At 51.8% G+C, this 17,813-nt stretch overlaps 2 protein-coding genes across 4 annotated transcripts; both read left to right on the forward strand.

The window, feature by feature from the left end:
- Positions 1-1,948: 1,948 nt before the first annotated feature.
- Positions 1,949-5,965, forward strand: Tmem88b (transmembrane protein 88B). Of its 2 annotated transcripts, XM_060378901.1 has the most exons (3): positions 1,958-2,049; positions 2,211-2,521; positions 3,370-5,965. In XM_060378901.1, exons 2-3 carry the CDS (start codon positions 2,243-2,245, stop codon positions 3,709-3,711), a joined length of 621 nt encoding a protein of 206 aa, XP_060234884.1. In that variant the 5' UTR covers positions 1,958-2,049; positions 2,211-2,242; the 3' UTR covers positions 3,712-5,965. The 2 variants fall into 2 exon arrangements, with proteins under 2 accessions (XP_060234885.1, XP_060234884.1); XM_060378902.1 differs by having other exon boundaries at positions 1,949-2,521; positions 3,460-5,965.
- Positions 2,409-17,589, forward strand: Vwa1 (von Willebrand factor A domain containing 1). 2 transcript variants are annotated; one of them, XM_060378900.1, is made up of 4 exons: positions 2,409-2,538; positions 13,718-14,275; positions 15,845-16,123; positions 16,212-17,589. In XM_060378900.1, exons 2-4 carry the CDS (start codon positions 13,834-13,836, stop codon positions 16,520-16,522), a joined length of 1,032 nt encoding a protein of 343 aa, XP_060234883.1. In that variant the 5' UTR covers positions 2,409-2,538; positions 13,718-13,833; the 3' UTR covers positions 16,523-17,589. The 2 variants fall into 2 exon arrangements, with proteins under 2 accessions (XP_060234883.1, XP_021512109.1); XM_021656434.2 differs by lacking the exon at positions 2,409-2,538 and adding an exon at positions 11,753-12,710.
- Positions 17,590-17,813: the final 224 nt, after the last annotated feature.

Genomic DNA, 17,813 nt, shown 5'->3' on the forward strand with positions numbered 1-17,813 from the left:
AATTCTGTAGTTTGAATGTATCTCCCCAAAGTTCACATTAAAAGCTTATTTTCTAGTTGGTTGGTAGTGGTACATGCCTTTACCATTGGGCATGTCCACTCAGGAGACAGAGGCAGGCAGATCTCTGTGAGTTCGAGGCCAGCCTAGTCTACAGAGTGAGTTCCAGGACAGCCAAAGCTAAAACAGAAAAACCCTGTCTCAAATAAAACAAAGCAAAACAAACAAACAAACAAAAAACCCTAAGAACTTGTAAAAGTATTTGTTAATGACATTGGCAGGTGGGGCCTTTGGGAATTGAAGTTAACCAAGGTCATAGAAGTGGGGCCCTAGCATTTCTGACCTACACATTCACAGATACAAATAAGTAAACTGTGTGTGTGTGTGTGTGTGTGTGTGTGTGCGCGCGCGCGCGCGCGCGCGAGCGTGCGCTAAGAGTGAGTACCTTAAGAATCCAAAAGTGCACCAGCTTCCCTGGAGCTGGAGCCATCTACCACGAGTACTAGGAATCTAACCAATCATATGCTGCTGTTACAGAGGACCTGAGTTCAATTTCCAGCACCCACATTGGGCATCTCAGAACCCCTTGTAACTCCAGCACCAAGGGATCTGACTCCCACTCCTACGACCACTTCCATTTTTTCTTTTTTTCCTTTTTTTTCCAGCATGAATCTCACTATATAACCTTAGCCAGTCTAGAACACTATGTAAACCAAACTGACATGGAATTCATAATGATCTGCCTGCCTCTGCCTCCCAAGTGCACCATCACGACCAGCTCTGACTCTCATGGCCTCTGAAGACACCTGTGCACATACAGACACATACACAAAACCAAAAGTAGAATGTCAGGGGTCAGAGAGATGGCTCAGCAGTTAAGAACACATGTTGTTCTCACAGAGAACCGGAGCTAGATTCCCAGCACCTACATGGTGGCTCACAACCATCTGTGCCTCCAGTTCCAGGCAATCTGACACCTTTTTCTTTTGAACACCAGGCACGCACATGGCACATATATATATACATGGAGCCAAAATACTCTCACATATAAAACAAATAAGCCTTTAAAATATTAGCCAGGCATGGTGATGCACACTTTTGTTGTTTTTAAGACAGGGCTTCTCTTTGTAGCCCTCACTGTCCTGTAACTTGCTTTGTAGACCAGGCTGGTCCCATACTCAGAAATTCACCTGCTTCTCTCTCCCAAGTGCTGGAATCAAAGGTGTAGGCTAATTTATGATGTACACTTTTAGTATCATCACTCAAGAGGCAGAGGTAGTTGGATCTCTGTAAGTTCAAGGTCATCCTGGTCCACATATTGAGTTCTAAGGTTGGCAAACAAGAGCAATACAGTAAGGCCAAGAGTAAAATGAACCAACAAAAATAAATAAATAAATAAATATTTAAAAGATTACAAGAGTGTGAGCTCAGCAGGGAGATGATTTACAACACTTAATTTTTTTGATGTATTTATTTTACTTTATGGGTATGAACATTCTGCCCAAATGTTTGTATGTGTACTGTATGCATGCCAGACCAGAGACCAGAGGAGACCAGAGGAAGGACGCAATTTTCAGTGGACTCTCTGCTCCCATCATCTGAAAATCCTGCTGTACATGTCCATGATGGACTGGATTTAGTACAGAGTAATTGCAGCCACTGTTCATTACTTATGTACTATCTGTCAGGTACTACTGTAAGCACTACCTGAACAACCCTGTGCCATCCTATGAATCACCACACAGCATGAAGTCACCTGGCATCTTCATGTAACACTGACCAAGGAGGGGGCTAGCTCTTAGATAAGGGGAAATTCAGGGGCTAGGGCTGGGAAATAAGTTTATAGTTTGCCCCTAAATGGCAGCTATTGCTAGGGCATCTGTCATAGCCAAGATCTGTGAAATGAAGCCATTGTTTAGGAGAGCTGCAAGCTGGGTAAAGGGCGGGCTAGGAGGAAGGAGGGCCTCAGTGCTCAGATGGGGACAGCTGTGTAAGACCTGAGCAGAGCACATAGGAGCTGCCTGCATTTGTCTGGCACGGAGGCCCAGCAAGGTAGAGGGGAAACTGTGGCAGGGGTGTAGACTGATATTCAGTCTAGACTAAACTGGACAAGAGTCCACTCTCTAGTGGCTAGAATCTAGATGTGAACTGAATCTGGGAGGGTAATGGGGTGGTGGTGGGGCTAGCTCTGCTGCCTACTACTGTGATCTTAGGAAAAACATCCTTCAAGACCCACCGCTGAGACATGAGTGTGCAGCAGGAAAGGGAGACAGAAGAGGATGAAGGCGGTGCCTCAGACACGGCGCCCATGCTACCCCGAAGAAGGTCTGCTGATTACCATAGTTCAGTCGTGGCATGTTGGAGCTGGCCCATCCTGGCCACCCAAGGCCTCAGGACCCTGCTGCTGTCTGGCCAGGCCCTAGTTGGGTTCCTGGTTCATCTGCTGCTCCCTGGGACAGTCTTCCTGCTGGTGTTGCTGCCAGCAGCTGCCGTTGTCTACCTGGGATTCCTGTGCCACTCAAGGGTGAGCAGCAGCCAATGGTTAGTCCCTGGGGAGCGGGAGTCCTTCGGAGGTCCAAGTCCCTGGGGTTGAAGGTGATTCTGCTCTCTAGCCCTGCCCTTTTGTAACTAGAGGCCTCTTCTGCCAGGACCCCTACCAGCTGCAGCTGAAGAAAGGCTTTTGTTTGTTACTCAGGGAACAGCTGTCTTGCCTCCCAGCTTTGTACCAGGAGGCACCAGGGCCTGGTCAGTGAGGTTGCAGGGGGGTCAGGAAAATAAACTGTCAAATTTCACCTGTCCTCAGGGTCCCTTATATCCACAGATATACCCTTCTGTGGGGTGGATTCAGCCCTTCCATGAACCCTCTTTACCTGGGCTGGGCTTCCCCCTCAGTGGCTTGATCTATACATAGGTGGTCCTTGTATCCCTTTCTGTGGCTTATGGTGTGGGAGAGAAATGATGCTAGCTCAATATCAGCCATCAACACAGGTAAGGGCTGTGGAAGAAAGCCCCTATAGAGACAGAAAAACAGAGTTGGGAGAGCCAGGGAAGTTCTTTGAACCTTTCCTTTTCTTGGGAGGATGGGGGCTCAAGACAGGGTTTCACTATGTAGCCTTGACTGTCCTGGACTCCCTTTGTAGAACAGGCTGGCCTCAAACTCATGAAATATCTGCCTGCCTCTACCTCCCAAAGTGCTGAGATTACAGACCTGCGCCACCACTCCGGCTGCTGAACCACCTAACACTAACACTAACACACACACACACACACACACACACACACACCAAAACAAAACAAAACAACAACAAAAAACACCTCCCTCGCAATTTGCCCCACCTCAAGGCTTTCCTCTGGACCTTGCCCTAACCTTAGGACGCGCTGGGTTCTTCAAGCCCAGATGCTCCCTCACGACTGCCCCACGCTGGTGCTCCCCGCCCGACCGCACAACTCCGCTGCCTACAGGTGCATCCAGCCCCAGGGCCGCGGTGCCGAGCGCTGCTCTCCGACCGCGGCTCGGCGGCGCTCATCGTGCTCGGATTCCTCTCGCTGCCTCCGCTTCTGGTGCTGGCCGCGGCCGCGCGCTCGCTCCTGATCCGGCAACTGCGCCCTGTTCTGCCTGGTCCCGCGAGGTCCCCTGAGCCGCACCGGCCGCCGAGGAGCCGCGAAGACCGTGTGCCGGAGGACGAGGAGAAGCAGTTCTGCGCTCGGGTCTGACGCCGGCGAAGTCTCTCTGCGCCCAGAACATCCCCGCGGACCCCTTCCCAGAGCCGCGCGGCAGCCTCCAGGCTCTGAGCGCAGTGCTCCAAGCGGCCAGGAGATGGCGACCGGGTCCCTTAGACCCTCGGAGGAAGAAGAGGTGTCCCTCGGCTCCCACCTGTGCTCAGCGCCCAGTTTGGCGGATAGCTATGTCCCCCCCAAAGCCACGCATAGCTCTAGAAGCTCCAGTGTAGCCAGTAGCAACCAGATTTCATGGCTCATCTTGAGTCCTCCAAAGTCAGCCTGTGACCCTGAAAAGGACAGAGATCAGTTGGGTCCGTAGTCAAACTATTACCAGATCCGCTTTGAGAAAGGATCTAGGATCAGTGACTCAGTGTAAGTCCAGGGTCAGCTTGTTGTTTTTAATATATAATTGGGTTTTTTGTTTTGTTTTTAAGATTTATTTATTTACTTATTACGTATACAGTGTTCCCTACTGCTCGTACGCCTGCACACCAGAAGAGGGCACCAGGTCTCATAGATGGTTGTGAGCCACCACGTGGTCACTGGGAATTGCACTCAGGACCTCTGGAAGAGCAGCCAGTGTTCTTAACTGCTGAGCAGTCTCTCCATCCCCCTTAATATAATATATTTACTACAACATATATATAGTTAATTATTAGGCCTAAGATTATCACGGCAATATTATCTAACTGCTATCACAAATACTAAGACACAGACACCTGTTAGATTTATAATTACCTTATTTACCTTGGACCAGGCAGATATTTCACTTACACTGTCTCAATAACTTCACCATCCATCTCTCACCCCTCCCCCCATCCAATGCTGTCTACCTTAATCCTCGTCATCTGGTCTACCTTCCATCCCTAATCCCACAGTACTTCCTTGTATTCTTTTTTTTTTTTTTAATTTTTATTTTTATTATTATTTTTTTCAATGCAGTTTATTCAGGAACCTTGAACAATCATCGGACCCTGGGGAAAGCCAGCCCACAGCTTAAATAGCCTCTGGGTAGCCAACCCCAGCGTGCCATGTGGGCTTCCTTGTATTCTTCATCTGGGCCTTTCCACACCATTATTGGAGTCCTTTCTCCTAGGCCACGTGGTTTTTACTCCACACTAACCCATCCTGGTATCCTCTTTCTTCTATCTTCTTGTGGCTCTCTCTGTCCTCCAAAGCACGAGAACCTTAGCCACGCCTACCCCATTCTGCCCTGCCCAGGTATAGGCTGTTAAAAACAGAGATAGGTGTAACCAGTTCTTAAGGGCCCCACATCAGACCAACCTCCAACATATAACCTATTTTTATTTAAGTTTTCTGCATGTATGGCTGTGTAGGCATATCACAAGCCCTGGAACTGGAATTACAGACAGATGTGAGCTGCAATGTGCGTGCTGGGAATTGAACCTGGTACCTCTGGAAAAGCAGCCAGCAGTCTTCCAGAGGACCCAAAGCTATCTCTCCAGCTTGCAATCGGGGTCAGGTTCAATGTGGACCCAGAACTGCAGATCATCCTCTAACCTGGGTTCTTTCTTTTGAGACAGGCAGCAGAGTAAGAGCTCAGTTTACAATGTGGGTAAGATTTATCTTTGTGTTTGGCATGCCAAAGTTTTACTAACATGTTCCTATGGATGGATAAATTATCATCCTCCTCCCTGCATCTTACCTCCACCTCTTCCTCCTCCTGCTCTCCTTCCTTCTCCTCCTCTTTTTCCGCCTTCCAGGGCTTCAAACATATTAGAACTAGAATCTTTTTTTTTTTTTTAAGTATTCCTGGAACAGAACACCAAGCCTTATACATGTTAGGCAAGCACTCTAACATTGAGCTATATCCTTAGCCATGGATTTGTTTTTAACTTTAAATTATATTAAAATTCATTATTTTTGAATTTTACATGTAGATCAGGCTGACCTGAATTCAGAGATCTGCCTGCCGCCTGAGTGCTGGAATTAAAAGGGAGTGCCACAACCTTCCAGCTTATTACATTTTTGTGTGTGTATACATGTGTGGGTGCCCGTATGTCACAATGTGTGTGGTGTAAGTCAGAGGAAAACTTTTAGGAGATGTGGGTCCCAGGGATGGAACTCAGGTTGTCAAGATTGGTAGCAAAGCCTTACCACCCTAAGCTATCTCTCTGGTCCTTGGTTTGGGCTTTTGTAATGTTTAATTGTTGGGGGGTGGGAGCTTTGAGACATATATGTTCTTGTAAGCCCAGCAATATATTAAAAATATGTGCATTATAATTTACCTGGAATGTATTGGTAACAGATTTTTACATTTTTTAACTTTTGTGAATTTATATAATCCAGGCTGGTCTAGAATTCATAATCCTCCTGCCTCAGCCTCCCATGTACTGGAATTACAGGCATATGTCACCATGCCCAGACCTAAATAGTTTTTAAAGACTCCAGCACACTGTTTTGCCGGTGTGCTCAGTTATGGCCAGAGTTTGGCCCATGACCAGGACTGAGTTCATTTTGTGGCCTCAGCAAAGCCCAATGTGTAACTGGGTCAGGTCTATTGGTTGTCTTGTGTGTCTTGAGGCTTTTCAACCTTCATCTGTGTCCAGCTTTGATTCCTTTCTTGATCATACAGAGTGACAGAGCCAGCTGGTCACCAAACTGTCCAGGAGTGCTTCCTCCGGAATGGGGCCGCCTTCCTTCTCCTCCTGCCAGGAGCTGGTGTGGCCACCCCCAGAGGTTGAAGGGGAAGACTCCCCTGGGAAGCCCTTGGCTGAGGACTGGATCTGCCTGGCCCCACAGTCATCAAAACAACAGCTGGGCTTGGTGGGGGTGGGGAGGTGGCTGTAGGCTGAGTGAGAAACTGCTGTAGCAGCTGCCTCAGACATTCCTTTTCCGAAAGGTGTTTCCCAGCTTCCCCAGCTCATCCCGGAGCCTTGGGTGTCCTCCAGGTGGCCCCGGGAATGTCCACGGGTAGCAGGATGACTTACTTTAGCCCAATCTTCCCGATTCTCTCTCTCTCCCCCTCTCCCTCTCTTTCTTTCTAGACATGTTTTCTTTCTTTCTTTTTTCCTTCCTTCTTTTTCTGTCTTTCTTTCTTTCTTTCTTTTTTTTTTTTTTCCTAACACAGGGTTTCTCTCTGTAGCCTTGGCTGTCCTAGACTTGCTTTCTAGACCAGGCTGGCCCCGAACTCACAGAGATCCACCTGCCTCTGCCTCTTGAGTGCTGGAACCTGGCATTCTGGGCATGCTTTCAAAGGAACACTGTGCAGAGCATGGTGCATAGTACCTGTAATCTCAGCATTCAGCAGGCTGAGGCAGGAGAATTACTGTGATTTTGAGGCCAGTCTGTTCTGTAAAATAAGAGTCTATCACAAAACAAAACACCACTGTGCTGTTAGGGAGCTGGGTATATCCTGGTGTTTATGTGAGGCTGAGGAAGCCGTGGCTCCACCCACAGCAGCACACACATAAAGGAATGCTGTGGAGGCTGGAGGAGGGCTGCAGAGGGTTAGGGTCTGTATTTGGTGAAGAACAGAGCTGTGCCAGCTGGTAGAGCAGAGTGTAGGTGTTGAGGAGGCAAGCTAGCTCACTATACAACCAGACATGGGTCTGAGGTCACTGTCCCTTTTGGGCCCTCTTCAGAGGTCCAAAGGAGGCCTTCCATTTCTACCACCATCTTGACAGGTCCAGAAAAGGAGGTTTTGGATGGAAGGGAAGAGTCAGTCCAATATTTCAGTCACAGTGTCTGAGGTAGATTGGCCTTTGCCTAGCCTGAGGTAGTCACTGGCCTTCTGCCTTGGCAGCACACTGTCTGGATACTGCAAGTCCCTGTCTTCTAACTCTTGCCTAGCACGAGCTCATGACAGAAACCCTGTGCTTTGGAATCTAGGATCCTCATATCTAGACTCTAGCCGGAAAGCCCAGAGTAGGCCAGTTCTTCTAAGGGCCTTGGTCTCCCACCTACCCTACAGCTCACCAAGGCTACAGATTTAAGCTTTAAGGTTGGGCAGCCAAGACCTCCACTTCAGGGATGCAGGCTCCCTTCCCAGTAACTGAGGACCTGCCCTATAAAAGGGAGCCTGGCTGGTGTACATGCAGACATGTGTGGCTGTGTCCTGTCTGTCCTCCTCTCTTGCTTTGGGTGGGGCATCACCACAGGTAAAGAGACTGGGCTCTGTGAGATTCCTATCTCACTTAAACCATGTGTTCATTTACAAAGTATTTGCAGGCACACCCTCAAACAGAGCCTGCCAGGAGGGGCCCTGGGTTTAGCCAGCTTTGTCCATCCAATTTCAGGTTTAGGCTTAAGCTCTAGCCTTGCTCCTCTCCCAGGCATTGGGGCTCTGGTAGAGGCAGGAACTAAGCCAGGGGTGGGGTTGAGGAAGCTGAGTAGGAACAGACAGAATGGCTGCTGGGCTGGAGTGCAGAGGCCACTCCTGCTTCTATCAGGTCCCCCTCAAGACTACTTGGTCCCTCCTTGGGGATGGGGCAGGAAGCTTGGATCACCCCTTACAGAAGCATTTCAGCCAAGACCCAAAGCTAGGGGTCCCGTGTCAGGACGCAGCTGTTCAGCCAGTGGCACATTTGGAGGTTGCAGTCTATCTCTGATGGCTGTTTCCTTAGAAGCATGGAGTCAGTCGTCTGTAGCCAGCTTCCTGACCTACAAAGCGAGTCTAGAACAACCAATGTTACAGAGAGGAACCCTGTCTCAAAAGCAAAAACAAACAAAAAACAGCAAAATTTCAAAACTCCCGCTATGGCCATCCTTACCCTGCCCCAACCCTTTCAAGGCCCTCCTAGTACTCAGATGTCCATCATCCTCCCTGTGGTCTCAAAGTTACATAGCCTGGCTTGCTTCCTCTGTCCCAGGCCAAGCAATCTGCCATGTGCATGCTCTCCCACTCACAGCCCTCCAGGTCTTGGCACTTGCCGTTGCCTCTGCTTGTGAAACTTTCTCTTCCTCTAGCTCCTACCACAGTGTCCCCACTGATTCCATGATCTCACACAACCAAGTCTTTTCAGGGAAATTAGTAGTCCTGTGTATTAGTTACTTTTGTATAGCTATGACCACAATAGACAACTGACACAAACAATGTACTGCACTAGAGATGCAGGCAAATTTCTGAGTTCGAGAACAGCCTGGTCATAGAGTAAATTCCAGGACAGCTGGGGCTACACAGAGAAACCCTGTCTCAAAACACGCCCCCCCCAAAAAAAAAAAAAAGATTTGCTTTATCCCAAGGTCTCAAAGAGTTTCTGTATATTGTGGAGGGGTAGGCATGGTTCAGATCATGGCAATGGAACGTTCTTCATAGTACAGCAGACCAGGAAACAGGAAACAGCATCACAAGTCGGTGGCTGGGCTCTAACCCTCAAAGGCCTTCCTTCCCCCCATGCTATTGCTACCAGCTAGGCATACCCTCCTAAAGGTTCACAAACTCCTAATGTTTCATGAACTCTCCCAAAATACCACTAGCTGGAGAATGAGGGCTGGAAGCATGTATCTGGGGGATCATTTCAGATTCAAATCATGACACCCTGCATCTTTGTGAGCATGGAGCTTTCTTGCTCAGTCCTTATCTGGCAGTACTGAGAGGACAGGCTTGGCCCAGTGCCTTGTGTCCTCTGCAGAAACTGAGGTGATGTGCTGGGTAAATAAAGGAGAGGTTGTGTCCATACCGTGCTCTGGCTGTTCAGCAAGCCTTGTCCGTCTTCCCTGCCACTTCAGCTGCAAGGAAAGTGGATTCAGGTTGGTTCCCCAGGCTCTGGCACCTACCTTTCCAAACCTGGTGTGCAAGAAAGTATAACAGGAGCTGAGGGACCTGCTGCTCTTGGCTGCCCCTTGACTGCTGTGAGGTAGCGTCATAGGGTCCAGGCTCACCCCATTCCTCTGCCCCAGGCCTCCAAAAGTTGCGCCCAACATTTTCTGTTTTCGTGTTCTGATATGTGCTCAGGTTTTCATGTGAGATATAAACAACATAACAGGCTAGGTAGTGGTGGTGCAGGCCTTTAATCCCAGCTCACCGGAGCAGATCCCCGTGAGTCTGAGGCTTAGTCTACAGAGAGAGTTTCAGGGCAGCCAGGGCTACACAGAGAAACTCTGTCTCAAAAAAAGTGACACTTCGGAACATCTCAGCCTGGTGGACATGGGAGAAGTTTCCCCCAGCGCCCATCCTGGTTAGCTTTAACCTGATTCAGCGCAGACTCATCTGAAAAACAAGCCTCAGGGGAGGGATCCCCAGATCAGGCCAGTCTGTGGGCATGTCTGTGCGAGATTGTTTTGTGTATTAACTCATGCAAAAGGACCCGGCTCACTATGGACTATAGCATTACTTCAGCAAGTGGTCCCCAGCTGTGTGAGAAAGCCAGCATGAGGCAGTGAGCAAGCCAGCAGTGTTCCTCCATGAAAACAAAACAAAACAAAAAAACCCATGATAAACAGCAGCTCATAGTTAGGGTGGAGGGGGGCAAGGGTGGGGCAGGCAGCTCTGTCCTCGCCTGGGGTCAAGGGTCAGGTCAGAGGCCCCAGGAGCTGCCCTTTTCCCTGGGGTTGAGTATGACCACAGCCATCCTTAGACAAAAGGCCCTTCTTCTCTGCCTCACTGTGGGAGGAAAGGAACATTCCCTTTGGTCCTTGGTTGGAGGCAGGGCACTGTGCTAAGAGCAGGGTCTCTGACTTTCGGGAAAAGCTCTCCACCTGCCTGCAGACAGACAGGGCAGGCCAGTCCCTCCAGGAAGTGAGGCACAGGGACTCCCTGTCCTGAATTAACGCTATGAGGGCAGGATAGACTTAGCATCGAGGGCTGTCCTTCCTCTTGGGTTCCTAGATTGACATGAACAGTCAGGGCCAGTCCTTGGAGGCTGAGGACTAAGGGGTCAACGTCACCCTGGCACGGCCCATCTTTGCCTGTGCCTACATTTCTGCCCCTTCCCCTCTCATGAGCCTGTCTCCCTCTAGAGAAAAAGTTTCTGGCATGTTCTCTTTGTGCTTCCTTTGGTGTCTGCCTCAAGCCTAGGCCTGACCTTGACCATTGTACTTCTGTCTGGCTCCATATCCTTTAGAGTGTCTGTGTGTCTTCCGGAGGTGGAGTGTACTGCAAAACAAAAGGACAAGATTTTTCTGGTGGCTTAGCAGGGGGGTAAGGATGATGGGAAGGCTCTCCCAAGGAATTTGGCTGTGGCAGCAACACAGCCTGAGCTCAAGTCAGGCTGGTAGCCCAGCTAGGAGACAGCTGGGTGGAGACTGGGCCTCCTGTGCCCTCTCCATCTGATGAAGAGGCCAGAAGAAGGAGGGTAGCTTTCTTAAAGGGCCTGAGTCACAGCCAAGAAGACCTGCTCATTTTTTCCAGAAGGGATGGAAACAGGGCAGGCTGAAGTGTGAGGGCTATGAGCCTCTGCTCCCTCTAAGACCCAGCTCCCAGGCCGAGCAAGCTTGAGGTAAAATGGTTCTGTTGGATCCCCATATTCCCTACTTGTTCACAATACTGTCTCCTCAGCAACCCTGTGTATTGGGAGCTGAAGGTTAGCTGCCCCTGGGTGCCACACTCTTTGAGGGACTCACACACTGTTTCCATCCTCAAGACTCAGGCAGAAGCATCAAGCACTTTCTGGTCCATTCAGAGGCCTGAGGTCTGTGGAGTGAAGCCAACACCCAGTGCCAAGATTCCCAGCAAGGGGGTGGGGGACGGCAGCAGGACATAGCTCTTACTTGTTCCTGCAGCAAGCTTCTCAGACTCAGAAGCTGTATTGCTTCCTTTTTTAGGCAAAGCCAAGCTCAGGCACAGTCCTCAAGGCCCCGCAGTCTCTCACCTGCCAGAAATGGAGGAAGGAAAACCATTGAGTCCCATCCGTCCTCCCTGCTGAGCATCCTCTTGCCAAGGGTGGGAAGGGAGGGGACATCCTGCCAGACAACACCCCCCTCCCCAATGCGTGCCTCCACCCCAAACACTATAATTACCCTACAGAAGCATCTTAGGAGTCTGCAGTCTGTGCAGCCCTCCTGAGGGATTCAGGGTTTTCTGGATAACACTTGTAGCCAATCTCCTTTGGTTTGGGCTTGGCACTGATGAAGGACCCAGCTCTGGATCATCAGTCTCTGGTCCTGCTGGGGTCTGATCTAGGAATAGCCCTTGGCCCCATTTGGGTAAGGTATAGGGCAGCAACAGGCCATCGTGGCCACAAAGGATAGGTTCTGACTGTCTGACTTCCCCTTATCCTTATGTCTTTTCCTTTAAGAATTCGGTTGAGCGTTCTGGCAATGTTGGGGGCTTTACATTCTTTAAAAAGCTTTTCATATGTCCCTATCTCCTAAAACAGTGAGTGTCCTTGGCTGGACATGGTGGCGCATGCCTGTGATCCCAGCACTGAGGGAGACAGAGGCAGGTGGATCTCTGCAAGTTAAAGGTCAGCCTGGTCTACAAAGTGAGTCCAGGACAGCCAAGACTACACAAAGAAACCCTGTCTCAAAAAGCAAAAAAGAAAAAAGAAAAAGAAAATCAGTCTTTAGAGAAAACCGGTTGCTCCTCTGAGTTGTTGAGAGGGGGTTACTTCTTTGTATAGCCCCAGCTTCTAAGACGCTCTTAGTTCTGTCTTCAGGAGCTTTGCAGATTAGGAACTGTGGGGAGCTCCCAGGGGTAAGGGAGAGGAGAGGGAGAGAATATGGACCACACATTGCCACAGCCTGCGAAAGGGAGATGGGAATGTTTGTTAGCGCATGCCCACACCTATGTGCCTTTGTGGTTGCTGCGTGTCACCACAAGTCCGGGACGGCTGTGGCACGTACCACTGTGCAGTCTGTGCAGATTGGCCTTTGCGCGCCCGTCTGAGTGCACGCGCCTCCCGAGCAAGGGCGTGGCCGCTAGAGTAGGTGTGGCTTCCCAGAGGTGGGTGGGCCTGCCTCGCGGTAGGAGAGCAAGTTAGCGGCCAGCTGTGGTCAGGAGCCCGCCACTCCAGGCGCGATGCTGTTCTGGACTGCGCTCAGCTTGGCTTTGAGTCTGCGGCTGGCACTGGCGCAGAGCGGCGTAGAGCGCAGTAAGTGTGGTGGAACCCGGATCGCGATTCCTGACAGCCCACAGGCTGCTGCCCACCCGGGTCAGGAACTGTCCAGGTGCAGCAGCGGGACGAGTGGGCGGGAAGGCCGCGGGAGGGGCACACGCCAGCACCTCAGCCACCTGCAGTGGGCGCTCCTGGGCATTCTTGGTAACTCAACTGAGCCAGCCGCTGGACAAGGAGCGCGGAGGCCTGGTCTGCCCCGCCCCGTCCCGCCCCGCCCCTCAGGCCTGGGTAGTGGAGAAAGATTTTTGAGAGGCCTCCCTGACTCAGTTTCCTTACCTCTGAAAAGTCCCTCAGTAGAAAGGAGGTAGAAGATTGGAATGGCCCCACCATGAGGGAGAAGCCCCAAAGCCAGGACTAGATCCAGGCACTTGAAAGCCCCTGCCTACTTGAGACTTGGTGACAGAGTCTCTTCAGTACCTCCGCCCTCTAGGCTGGAGAGAAAGGGATAAAAGGGAGGTTCACTAGACATTGATTGGGTCCTCAGGCTGTTGCGGGTGGGTCTGTCCTTTCTTGGTACAGATGACACAGAGGCAGGGAGGGGTGATGTTATCTGTGACTGGGGTCAGTACTCCAGCCTGGCCATCTGATGGGCACGAAGGACTGTTCGGTGTTTTGCTCTCCCTTCCTCTCCGTTGTCCCCATTGCTGGTCATGTTCAGCCTATCCCTTCACCTGGACGCTGAGCCACCCCCCTTAACTATCCTGGAGGTGACCCCTCTGAAAGTCAAGCCTAAGGGGAGCAATGCATGTGGGTCGGGCCCCTCCTGGAGACCTAGGCCTGAACTCTTGACTCCACCTGCACGCAGTGTCTGTATAAAGAACATGAGGGCAGCCCAGGAAGCTCTTGGTATATGGCCATTGTACAGTTGGAACCATTGGAAAGGATGGGACTTTTGTTGGCTTGTAACCTTGGGGGTAGTTCAGCTCTGGGCATTGGGCTTTCGGGGGAGCTACCTGGACTGAACCCCTTGTCTTTTCCTCTAGGTACCACACCATCAGCCCCACAGGGGGACCTACTGTTCCTGCTGGACAGCTCAGCCAGTGTGTCACACTATGAGTTTTCAAGAGTTCGAGAATTTGTGGGGCAGCTGGTGGCTGGAATGCCTTTTGGACCCGGGGCTCTGCGTGCTAGCCTGGTGCATGTGGGCAGTCGGCCGTACGCAGAGTTTACTTTTGATCAGTACAGTTCAGGCCAGGCTATACAGGATGCCATACGTGCTGCGTCCCAACGTATGGGTGACACCAACACGGGCCTGGCACTGGCCTATGCCAAAGAACAATTGTTTGATGAGGTAGCAGGTGCCCGGCTAGGGGTTCCTAAGGTACTGGTGTGGGTGACAGATGGGGGCTCCAGTGACCCCGTGGGCCCCCCTATGCAGGAGCTCAAGGACCTGGGTGTCACCGTCTTCATTGTCAGCACTGGCCGAGGCAACCTATTAGAGCTGTTGGCAGCTGCCTCAGCTCCGGCTGAGAAGCACCTACACTTTGTGGATGTGGATGACCTTCATATCATCGCCACAGAGCTTCGGAGCTCCATAGCTGGTAGGTGGGAAGAGGCAGGGCCTGTGAATCCCTAGCTGACAGCGGGGAGCACCTGGGTTGAGACCAGGAGCAACTCATGAGCCTGATTCCCCAAGGATGCAACAGTGGGAAACGACTCACATGTCCTCTGCATACTGTGCAGGACAAACTCCTTCTGGATGCCTTCATGTACCCTGACACCTGGGCTATAGACACACCCAAGTCTGAGTGACCAATTTAAGACCCCAGGCATGTATAGGACAACGAACTGAGGGCTGATTAGGGCGAGGTGTGTGTGGAAGGGCTAAGTACAGAGGATAAAGGAGGACCAAGGCCCCCTCAGGGCTCTCTGTCTGTGGCATCATATACTTTTGTATCCAGGACCAAACAGCTTGCCAGGCCCACCATTCCTGGAGAAAGGAGAGTCAACTAGGTAGGGACTGTCTCCTACAGAGCTCAGGCCCTACCTATTCCATGGTAGGGAGCCACAGTCAAGGAGGAGTTTGAGCTGGTTTTTACTCCTCTTCATTGTGGGGACTGCTGGGGAAGCCAGAGCAAGGAAGACCCACTGTAGGGCCTAAGCACCAGCTTTCTTCTGGACCTCCTACAATAGTTTCCTAGGGAGAAGAGGCCACAGACTAAGGGCCTTTTGGTCGGCTTAGCCAATTGTAGGCACAGAAAAATGCTCTCTCTCCAGGGTACCATTCTTACCAACACTGCCTACACTAAAGAGGAAGGGGTTGGTCTGTGGATTGGAGAAAAGTGAAAGGTCTGCTGAAAAGGGTCTCCTGCGGAAATGCCCTGGTAGCTCTTAGGCCAATAGGCCCAGGTGAACCTGGAGGCGCAGAAGGAGAAAAGGCTGTCACTAATTATAAACATTTGTCTCTAAGGTCAGAATCCGAGTGGGAGGCTGGACAGGAAAGTGAGTGTCCAGCTGACTAAACTTAGCACTTAGCAGCAGCAAGAAAGTCAAGACCTGGGCGACCTCCCCGCCTTACCTGCATATTGATCTGGTGGCTGGCTGTGTTTGTCATCATAGCCCAGGAGCCCTTTGTGGTCTGCCCCCCCCCTTGTGTAGGAAGGTCCCTCTCTCCTCAATGTTAAGTCCTGGGCTTGTCACATTTCCACTGATCCAGGGTCCACTAACACGGAGTCTCCCATCTCCGGGCTGCAGCTTCTGGTCTGCTCCCTTCCCCCACAACTGTTCAGAGTATGGCTCACAGTAGATTTTGAGCTGGCCACCCAGTCTTGGGGGACCGGTTCTCTGTTCTTAGATAACACTGTGGCCGTTGCAACTGAGGGACCTTCATCCAGGTTGTTTGTCTGGATAAGGAGTAGCCACTCTATCTGACAGATCTGGGTTTGGGAGTGAAGTGGCAGGGAAGTTTATGATGGGGACTGTACTCTTCTGTCCTTCCACCGGCTTTGTAGTTGTTAGCGTTTGCTGGGAGCAAATACCTTCCTGGCTCCTGCCTCTCCTGTTTTACCGGGGCCCCAATCTTCGGGTCCTCTCCAGATCAGTGAGAGCCCCCTCGGTGATACGGAGAAGGCCGCTTCTGTTCCCTGACCCCAGAACTACACCATCCTTAGATGCGATGCAGCCTCAGGAACTTCACGCCAAGGAGATTCTGTCCAGTGGCTTCTCCGTGTCCTGGCCACCCCTGCTGACAGCAGACTCTGGTTACTACGTGCTGGAGCTGGTGCCCAGCGGCAAACTGGTAACCACAAGACGCCAGCAGCTGCCCGGGAATGCCACGAGCTGGACCTGGACCGACCTCAACCCGGACACAGATTATGAAGTATCGCTGCTGCCCGAGTCCAACGTGCGCCTCCTGAGGCCCCAGCACGTGCGAGTACGCACGCTGCGAGGTAAGGCAGGGCACCTCGTGTGTGTGGGGGCGGTGGAGGGTGGCATGCGACGGGCACCCCTCCACTCAACCACTCCCTTCCTCCGCAGAGGAGGCTGGGCCAGAGCGGATCATCATCTCGCATGCTCGTCAGCGTAGCCTCCGCGTAAGCTGGGCCCCCGCGCTTGGCCCGGACTCCGCCCTCGGCTACCACGTACAGCTCGGGCCTCTGCGGGGCGGCTCTGTGCAGCGCGTGGAGGTGCCGGCTGGCCACAACAGCACTACCATCCAGGGCCTGGCGCCTGGCACCGCTTACCTGGTGACTGTGACTGCCGCCTTCCGCTCGGGCCGCGAGAGGGCACTGTCGGCCAAGGCCTGCACGGCCGCTGGCCAGCGGACCCGTGTCCCGCAGGAGCCATGAACTGCCTGCCCGCCTGCCCGAGGGTCCCTCTTCCCTAGCCCGGTGAGAGAGGCGCCACCGCCGCTGAAACCGAGGTTTTTCTCGTGGATGGGGTGGGATGGGGAGATAGGGTGCCGCTCCTGCCTTTGACCCGCGTAATTCCTCCGGTCGTTTCTCTCCTGGTCATCCCGGACAGCATCCTCTCCTGACTCCCTGGAAACCTGTGGCAACCCTGGTAGTTGAACGCGCAATGGCGATCCTCTCAGGTTGCCAGTGGAGTTGAACACACAGTGGTGTTTGGACAAAATTTGGGGGAGATGGACAGTGTCTGAGGTTAGGTTGAAGACTTAAGACCCGGGACCAGCGTTCAAGAGAGGAGGCCACAGGGTTGCCTATCTGTGCCAAAGGTTGCGCCCGCTGGTGACAAGGACTCCACGTGGCTTGGATGTCCTGCCTGTTCGTAGAAAATGGGTGGGAGAGAGGAAGGAGAGGCTGGTGTAGGCAGGATTCCCAAAGACTTCCTGAGGGAAAGGAAAGATACAGATAGGAAGGGATACTGGGAGTCTGATGATGTTGCCAAGTATTTTCATCAAGATTTTCTGCCAGCCTGAAGACCAGTATCTGTCAGGAACACTGGCCCTTCCTGCCTGGCCAGGACCTGCCCTAGGCCCTGCTATCAGTGCCTGGGATGCAGTCTTTTCACCGGAATGGGGAGAGACATTGGGGATAGGAGAGCCCTGCCATGACAGGCTCTAAGGGAACCTCCTGTTTTAGTGTGGGGAGCTGCATAGAGGAACAAACGATATTCTCCGGGATCGGCACACTCCAAGTCCTCTAACCCCAAGGTGTCACGCCGGTGGTGGGCTTATCTTCAGTCATCACCCTGGGCTTCCCACAGAGAGCTGAGGGTAGTCAGGAACAGGCTTCCTCTCAAGTCTTAGGGAAGACCCTCTCCTCCCAGAATCACTTGCCCTAACCAAGCTCACTTCATCTGTCTTCCCCACTAATGACCCAGAATCTAACAACACAATAATTCAGATATAAACTGTGCCTGCAGTCTCATTAAAATGCTTTATTTTTCATCAGAACTCTGCCCAACTGTGTACATGAGTGGGCAGCATGAAAGGTTGGGTGTACAGGTCTGTTGTGTCTGGGGTCGAGGCAAGTCTGCAGCGTCTGGGCACTGATCATCTGGACTTCTTTCCCGCCGTGTCCTTGCCATCTGTGTGCCAGGGCCTCACTTCTGTAGCCCAGGATCCAGTGGAGTAGCTCAGGTTGCTGCTGTTATAACTCAGAGGCCTGGGCTGGCTTT

Source organism: Meriones unguiculatus, chromosome 3 (genome assembly GCF_030254825.1).
Source record: "Meriones unguiculatus strain TT.TT164.6M chromosome 3, Bangor_MerUng_6.1, whole genome shotgun sequence".
Lineage (NCBI taxonomy): Eukaryota > Metazoa > Chordata > Mammalia > Rodentia > Muridae > Meriones > Meriones unguiculatus.

Bases quoted from the DNA above. Each gene is read 5' to 3' on its own strand.
- Tmem88b (XM_060378901.1), top strand. From the start codon at position 2,243: ATGAGTGTGCAGCAGGAAAGGGAGACAGAAGAGGATGAAGGCGGTGCC. The intron at 2,522-3,369 runs GTGAGCAGCAGC...CCCTAACCTTAG, and splicing joins GATTCCTGTGCCACTCAAGG to GACGCGCTGGGTTCTTCAAG.
- Vwa1 (XM_021656434.2), top strand. From the start codon at position 12,638: ATGCTGTTCTGGACTGCGCTCAGCTTGGCTTTGAGTCTGCGGCTGGCA. The intron at 12,711-13,717 runs GTAAGTGTGGTG...CTTTTCCTCTAG, and splicing joins GCAGAGCGGCGTAGAGCGCA to GTACCACACCATCAGCCCCA. The intron at 16,124-16,211 runs GTAAGGCAGGGC...CTTCCTCCGCAG, and splicing joins GCGAGTACGCACGCTGCGAG to AGGAGGCTGGGCCAGAGCGG.